Below are 9103 nucleotides of genomic sequence, written 5' to 3'. Positions count from 1 at the left end.
ATATTTCTACTATATATATTTGATTTATTAAAAATAGAAAAGCTTTAGATATTTTTTCGAGAATTATAAAAAAGTAACTAAAACCTTTCGTTTAATTTTTAAAATAAAAATAAAAATACTTTCTTCTTTAGCGACAATGTAGAAAGTGTTTCTAGAGCTTTTGAGTCGATTTTTAGTGACGTTTTATATAAAAAGCGTCTCTAAAAGCTTTAGGACCGATATACATAGCATATTATTAGGTTTGAAATCATTCTTTGAAAGTCGTCTTATCTTCGGGTACATTTTTCACTTTTTTCATGTATTTCCTTCCCTAAACAACACCTTTAGATACACATCCAAATCCTTCTCTAGAACTTCCATCTCTAAAATTCATTTTCCTTGTAGTGATTAAGCATAATAAACATTACCTCTTAAATTTCAAGAAAAGTAACCAAAACTGTTGCATCATAAAGGAGTAAAGATTAATATATGAATTTAATAACTCAAAACAGTATAAACACGAAAGATATTTGTAGATTATACAATAAGTTAATACATTATCTTTCCTTACTCTTGGTTCAGTTCTAATTGAAATCAACACTAATTAGATGCACCAGACCAGTTCTTGTATCAAGAGCAATTCATAAGATGGAGGTGAGATTAAAAATAATCAAAGGTTCAGATCGGTTCTTATTATTCTAATTTTAACTCATATTCTCACACAATCCTTTGTCACTGTTCCATCCATCAAAATACATATTTATCAAATAGTGAGGTAATGCAACAATTGAGAGGTAGGGAGTAAATTCTGAAATAGATATAAAGAACAGGGGCTAAATATGTGATTTGACCAAGTAACATTATCTCTTGCAATTCAGTACAAAAAAGTAGACAAAGAGTGTTGTATACAACATAAAGAATTAGTTTTCGAACGTTAATGCTACAATGACTGGTACATTAGTAATACGTTACTATGTATTTGACATGATTTGTGTTTTCTAACCCGGAAAACAAGCGTAGGATCCCTTATCAGGGCAAATGCCTTGATGCATACCTGTTCTTGATCATCCATACTCGATATGCCAAACTTAAATTCAATAAAAGAACGAGTATCCATAATCACAACAAAGTTGGCAAAGATTATGTGTTTTTCTCTCGTACGCCTTCTATTCGAGTCACGGTGTTGAGATGCTTGGTTAAATTGTACTCTTGAGCGTCCATGAGCTCTTCTGAGTATGTTCTTTGAAATGCTCGTTTTTTCTGTTGCGGCGTTGAGCCCTTGGGATCATAATCGTCTCTTAATAGCATCACGACCTACATCAAAAACATAACAAGATTGTTTTGAACTGTTGCTTAAGCTTGTGTTTTGAAAGTCGATATGTTACTCATTTCATTCGTATAAGAGTTGCAACATTTGATTTAAGTATGTGAATGTCTTGAACACCCAACAAAAATAATAATATCAAAGTTAACATAATCATGTAGAGCAAATGCGATTATCATACATTATTTGTAATGATACCTGCAGGGACAGATGAAAGGAATTGTGGTAAATCAAGTTAAAGAATATGATCTTGAAACCACCATTTTGTGTAGTAAGTTCCTAATAAGTTTGCTTAGGAGTTGGTGTTTGTTTAAAATAGCGTACAGGTCTCCGATTCAAATCTCACACTTATAGGTACACGATGGGCAGGTGACAAAAAGTTGCATATACATGCATATATATATATATATATATGGGATAGTGTGAGATCATGTTGTTTTCGTGAGACCCATGACACCACCTAAATAACACTAAACCTTCACAACAAAACAAAACAATGTGAAACACTGTGAAGGTAACCTTTACATTGTTTTTTTGCTATGAAGGGTTTGAATTTTTTTTTTCTTCACAATATTTTGCTATGAAGTTTCAAATGTTATTTAATGGTCTCACTGGTCTCATGAAAATAAATTGGTCTTAGGTGAACCCAATCCTACATATATATATACATATATATATACATATGTATATATATATATGACGTGGATTCTTGGGAGAAGAGGAGGAGAGGTTTAAAATCTTAAACCTCCACCGCCTTTGTGAGTTTTATAATATAAACTTTATACCGCCTCAATAATATATATATATATATATATATATATAAGTGGGATAAGATCAATCTTATCTTACTTATCTTCTTAAAAACAAAAAGAGGCAGTAGTGGTGTGTAGGTGTTCTTGAGGGAAAGTTGTCGTGTGAAGATATTTAGAGAAGATTCTATGTTGATTATTTGAAGCTTTTCCGTGTGAACTATCTTCAAATTTGTGCATAAGGTGAGTTTTGTTATTAAAATTCTTATATGTTGATATTTTAAATATATGGATTTCGATAGATGATTTTGATGAAGAAAGGAAACTGTTTCGAACAACTGATTTGAGCTTTATGAATCTGGGTATTGAAACTGTTTTGTAAAATAAAGAAGTATCTACTTCTTTCAAAACAGTTGAGATGAAAACCTATTTTAAGGAATAAAGAGTTTTGAGTTTGGAAAATGTATTCAAGATCTACTGGTTCTTGAGTTTCAAAGTTTTGATATTAAACTGTTTTGAAACTCGTATAGGCTAAAACTATAGATGATGTTCCTTCAGGATGGTTGTGACTTCGGTCTGTTCTGATTGGAAACAATATGTAGATTTTGATGGATATATAAGAGTGGCATATCAAAGAGAGGTGTACCATGGCATAAGGTGGCATATCAAGGAGAGGTGTACCATGGGATAAGGGTGGCATATCAAGGAGAGGTGTACCTTCGAATATAAGGGTGGCATATCAAGTAGAGGTGTACTTTTGGATATAAGGGTGGCATTTGTAAGTGTGATTATTATTATAGCTCTTACTGTTATATCCCTTAATATTGCAATGGTTCTGAGTCCTTATTTCTTTGTCATTTGAAAATTCAGGAATATTGCTCTTATCGGAAATGATAGTAATGATGTTATTGAGAAGGGGAAAATTGGCTTATGGCTAGAGTTTTTGCATAATTGTGCTTTTGAATAAAAGTGTTTGGAAAATAGTTATAAGGAACTAGAGAGGCTCTAGATGTTCCTTGAAAGGAACCAGATGAGCTCTGGTTGTTCCTTGAATAGAACTAGAAGGGCTCTGGTTGTTCTACAGTTTGTTAAAGCAATTTTTTGTTGTTCTTTAGGGACAATCAAAAGATCTCTGACTATGATAAAAATCTTTACTTTCAAACCCCTATATGGACTAGAGGCTCTGTATGTATTGTATAGAGGCTCTGTGTCATAAAAGTTGTATTTCAAATTGTTTATAATACTTCTTTCTCTTATTTAAACTTAGAAATATTTACATGAAATGACTTTGGCAAAGCAAGACAAACCTAAGGAGCTCTGGTTGGTCTTTACAATTAAACCAGAGGAGCTCTGGTTGGTCTTGGCATTTGAACCAAAGGTTCTGGTTAGTAGGACCAGAGGTTCTGGTCATATAGAAGTTTTCAAATTATACTTTTCTTTATACTAGAAAATTATGTGTATCATTTCTATGTACATGACTTTGCTCTAGTCGTCGAACTAGAGAAACATCCTTATATAGAAATAAGGATAAACTTGAGTTTAGGAAGAAGAGCTCTGGTTGGTAGGACCAGAAGCTCTGGTCAATGGAACCAGAAGGGCTCTGGCCCTGCTGTTTTATATGTATTGCAGGAACAACTAGTTTACATGATAGTAAGGGAAATGGGAAAATGTTATTATTTTCCTATGTGCATAACTATATGAAGATCAACTTATGGAAGTATTTAGTTTTGAAGATATATGTTATGTAGTACAAGAACATGTATTTTGGAATTTTTGGATTGTGTACTTTACACATTGATTTCTTGTACTATGAGACCTAAGTGGAGTAATACATGTATTTTCCTTGAGTGAAGTATGTGTTATATGCAATGTGTGATATGGGGTGTTACAAAAGTGTATCAGAGCCTGAGTTTAAGGGATTTAGGTATTCATAAGCATGATGCCTAGACTTAAACTATTTCATTGCATGTTAGGGGTCCCAGACATAGTTAATACCATTGGAAATAAATATGATGGGTTAAGAGAATAGTGTGTAAGGTAGATTCAAATTACATCTGGCCAATGTAATTATGAATTTACAGGTACATATCTGAACTTGGACACTTCATTATATTTGGGAATATGAATATGTGATTATTAATATTGAAATTTACAGATGACTAGCCGATCTTGAAGGTCTGAAAGGATCACTCGTCCCAATCCTAATGATACATAGGATTCTCCTGTTAATGCTCCTATCAATACTTAAGAGGGTAGACGCAGAGAAARGAATAGAGACAGAGGGCGAGTAAGAAGTCAAGGCAGAGGCAGACCAAGTCAATCTGAGACTCATCTTGATCATGGAGAATCTAAATTTGAAAATGTTAATCAAGAACAGATGCCCCATCCATAATATGTAAACAGAGTTATGTTAGCTAAGGAGATGAGTAAACTAAGGGAAACTCTGACTTCTATTATGGGGATATCCGCCAGGGTTGAAACAGATAGAGTTGAGATAAATCCATCTGTTCCAGTTATAAACAACAATGGGGGAAATATTAAAATATTTCTAACATGTAAACCCCCAACTTTTTCCGGAGAAAGAGATCCAGTTAAGGCAATATGTTGGATTAAAGAAATTGAGCCTGTATTCAACACTATTAGATGCCCAGAGGCAGATAAAGTCAGATTTTTTGTTTCTGTATTAAAGTCTAATGCACTATTCTGGTGGAAAGTCGAATCTTTGGCCAAAGCAGATATTTTGCAAACGTTATCTTGGGCAAAATTTGTGAACAGATTTAAAGAGCAGTTTTGTCCAAAGGCAGCTGTAAAACAAATGTAGGAAGATTTCTTGAAATTAGAATAGGACAATGGAACAGTAAGAGAATACACCGAGAAATTCATTGAATATTCTCGATTTGCTGAGCACTATATCTCATCCGAATCTAGAAAACTAGAAAGATATATTTGGGGTTTAAAGTCGTCTATTCAGGAATTTGTGATTGCCATGAATTCTGCTACGTTTTCTTTGACTATGGATGCGGCAGAAGTTACTAAAAGAAATAAAAATAGGCAGGAAGAGGGAAAAGTTACCGAAAAGAGGAAATGGGAAGGACTTTCAACAGGTTACCGAGGGCCGAATATTGTGAGATTTGACAATAGACCAGTCCAAAGATTTACTGAAAAAGCTTGTCCCCGGTGTCATCAGGTTCATCAAGGAGACTTTAAAACAGACCTGAGGAAATGTTATCAGTGTGGTGAGGCAGGTCACTTGTCAAGGAACTGCCCAATTTCAAAAAGATGTTTCAACTGCAATTCACCTGATCATCTTCGACCCAACTGCCCACAATTAAAGATTCCACAGTTGACTATGGGTAGTAATACCTCAAGAGCTCGTGGAAGACCGAATATAAGGCGAGGAGGGACGCGGTGTCGATCATTTTAGATGACAAAGAATGAGGCCGAGACTACACCTGATGTAGTAACAAGTACATTTCTCGTCAATTCCATATATGCTAAGGTGTGGTTTGATTCGGGTGCGAACTTTTCATTTGTATCACCTTCATTTGTTGAATTTGCATGCATGACTTTTGTGTCACTTGAAAATATATTAGTAGTTGATACTTCTAATAGTCAAGAATTTGTTGCTTATGTGTTCAATAATTGTACCATTAATATTGAGGGGTGTGATTTACCAATCCAATTATTTCCAATGCCGATGAAAGAATTTGATGTAGTAGTGGGAATGAATTGGTTAGAAAAAAATCAGGCAACTATTATGTGTAATATAAAGATGATCAGAATTACCTTACAAGGTAGAGGATCGTTATTTATGGTGATCGAGAGGATCATCATATCAGTCTTCTATCTGTTTTGAAAACCCGAAAGTGTATACAGAAGAAATGTCAAGGGTATTTAGCCTATGTAATTAATGCAAAGAAAGAAAAAGGGGAGCAAGAGTTGTATCCAATTTTAGTGAATATCCAGAAGTCTTTCCAAAAGACTTATCTGGCCTACCACCAGACAGAAGTATTGAATTCAAGATTGATCTTGTACCCGGGGCAGTGCCAATGGCTAGAGCACCATATCGGTTAGCTCCATCAGAACTAAAAGAATTAGTTTCTCAACTAAAATATCTTCTTGACAAAGGATTTATTAGACCTAGCATTTCACCCTGGGGTGCTCCGGTCCTTTGTTAAAAAGAAAGATGGGTCTATGCGGATGTGTATTGACTACCGAGAATTGAACAAATTGACAATTAAAAATATATATTCGTTACCCAAAATTGACGATTTGTTTGATCAACTAGTGGGAGCTAGTTATTTTTCAAAGATTGATTTACGATCAGGATATCATCAGTTGAAAGTCAGAGATGAAGACATACCCAAGACTATTTTTCAAAACCAGATATGGACATCATGAATTTCAGGTAATACCATTTGGTTTAACCAATGCTTCTGCAGCCTTTATGGATCTAATGAATCTAGTTTGTAATGAATATCTCGATAAATTCGTTGTTGTATTTATTGATGATATCCTTATATACTCTAAAACAGAAATAAAGCATGCAGAGCATCTTCGTCTAATCCTTGATCTTTTGAAAAAAGAAAAGTTATATGCCAAATTATCCAAATGTTAATTCTCGTTAATAGAAGGTCAATTCCTAGGTCATGTTATATCACAGGTAGGAGTGAAAGTAGATCCAGCTAAGATTGAGGTAGTTGAGAAATGGAATGCATCAAGAACTCCTTCTAAAGTCCAAAGCTTTCTGGGATTGGCCGGCTACTACCGCAAATTTATTCAGGATTTTTCCAAAATAGTTGTGCCATTGACCAAACAAACTCGAAAGAATATTAAGTTTCAGTGGGAAGAAGAATAGCAAAAAGCCTTCCAACTATTGAAAGATTGCCTTTGTAGTGCCCTAGTATTATCTCTATTAGATAGGTCAGAAGATTTTATGGTTTATAGTGATGCTTCAAAACTGGGTTTGGGTTGTTTTCTTATGCAGAGGGGGAAAGTAATTGTGTATGCATCAAGACAACTGAAGGATCATGAGTAACAATAACCAACACAGGTCATGGAATTGGCAACAGTGGTATTTGCATTAAAATATGTAGGCATTATCTATTTGGAACAAAGTATCAGATTTACACTGATCATAAGAGCCTTCAACATCTGTTCAACCAGAAAGAGTTAAAGATGCGGCATCGTCGATGGATTGAATTAGTTAATGACTACGACTGTAAAATTCTTTATCATCCAGGAAAAACCAACGTGGTAGCTGACGCTCTAAGCAGAAAAGAGAGAAGTGGAACAATCAAAACAGTGGCAATGAGAATAAACTTAACCCCTAATCTTCATAAAGAAATTATTAAATGTCAAAAGAAAGCTGTTAAGGAGGATCACATGAAGCCAGAAAAATTGGGTAAAATGATTTCCACCCTCGAATTAAATGATGAAGAAATCTTGTGTTGTCAAGGACGGATTTGGGTATCATGCTATGGGAATATTCGGGAAACTATTTTGACTGAAAGTCATAAGTCTCGATATTCTATTAATCCAGGTACCAATAAGATGTATAAAGATCTAAAACCTTTCTATTGGTGGCCTGGATTAAAGAAAGACATAGCAAGGTATGTGGAACAATGCATAACATGTCTATAAGTCATGATTGAACACTAGAACCCCTATGGAAATATGCAATCTTTGGAAATTCCTGTATGGAAATGGGATCATATCACGATAGATTTTATCAGGAAATTACCTCGAATTCCAAAGGGAGATGATGCCATATGGGTAATCGTGGATCGTTTGTCTAAATTTGCTCATTTTCTACCAATAAGAGAAAGTTATCCATTAGAAAGGTTAGCTCAGATTTATATCAAGAAAATTGTAACCAGACACGATGTTCCATTATCCATTATCTCTAACAGAGATAGCCGGTTTACTTCAAAATTCTGGGAAAGTTTTCAGAAGGCTCTGGGTCTCAAGTTCGGTTAAGTACGATGTACCATCCACAAACAGATGGGCAAAGTGAGAAAACAATCTAGACTCTCAAAGATATGTTAAGATCCTGTGTTATTGACTTTGGGGGATCATGGGAGGATCATCTGCCATTAATAGAATTTGCATATAATAACAGTTATCACTCTAGCATCCAAGCAGCACCGTATGAGGTTTTATATGGTCGTAAATGCCGAACGCTGTTATGTTGGAATGAAGTGGGTGAGAGATAGTTGACAGGTCCCAAAATTGTTCAATTAACTTCTGAAAAGATTGAACAAATCTGCGAAAGAATCAAAACAGCTCAGGACCGCCAGAAAAGTTATGCCGATAAACGCCGGAAACCAATTAAATTCTATGTGGGTGATTTTTTGATGCTAACAGTTTCTCCATGGAAAGGTGTTAGTAGATTTGGAAAGAAAGGTAAGCTCAGTCCAAGATATATGAGCCATTTAGAATTTGCAAACGGATTGGACCACTGGCTTATCAGTTAGGACTACTGTAGGAGCTCAGTTTAATTCACAACACTTTTCATGTATCAAATTTGTGGAAATGTCTAGCTGATCCAAGTCTAACAATACCATTTCCAGAAGTTAAACTAGACAACAAACTGAACTTCGTGGAAACACTAAAAGCTATAACTGACCGAAAAATCAGGGTGTTGCGGAACAAAGAAATCAGTTTGGTAAAAGTGCAGTGGCATTTTCATAAGGGTACAGTGGCAACTTGAGAATTAGAATATAAAATGAGAACCAAGTATCCATGGCTATTTCATTAAATGAATTCTAGAATGGAATTCTTTTGACGGGTGGATAATGTGATCATCGGGATTTAAGGCAACAACAGTTGGGGTAATTTTTATGTGAATATGTGATAATGTGCATATTTATTTATGAGATTAATTATATGCATAGGTAAAATGCATGGATGGTAAAATGCATGGATGATATACATATATATATATATATATATATATATATATATATATATAGGGGCTGGTTCAAATAGAAATCAACCATATGGTACAAACTATGTGAACCGATCTTGATCGTTCATTTTATCATCAAAC

General features: G+C 34.5%; 1 protein-coding gene across 1 annotated transcript in view; it reads right to left on the bottom strand.

Annotated features, from left to right (window-relative positions):
* Positions 1-1119: 1119 nt before the first annotated feature.
* The window catches only part of LOC112499853 (receptor-like cytosolic serine/threonine-protein kinase RBK2), a 13887-nt gene continuing 5903 nt past the window's right edge, over positions 1120-9103 (bottom strand). Inside the window, exon 8 of the mRNA XM_025103127.1 lies at positions 1120-1293. Coding sequence (XP_024958895.1) covers positions 1120-1293 — 174 coding nt within the window. The remainder of the gene's footprint in view (positions 1294-9103) is intronic.

This window comes from Cynara cardunculus, assembly GCF_001531365.2.
Source record: "Cynara cardunculus var. scolymus isolate 2C chromosome LG 17, CcrdV1, whole genome shotgun sequence".
NCBI classification, from domain to species: Eukaryota; Viridiplantae; Streptophyta; class Magnoliopsida; order Asterales; family Asteraceae; genus Cynara; species Cynara cardunculus.
This window is presented reverse-complemented; position numbering and strand designations above follow the sequence as displayed.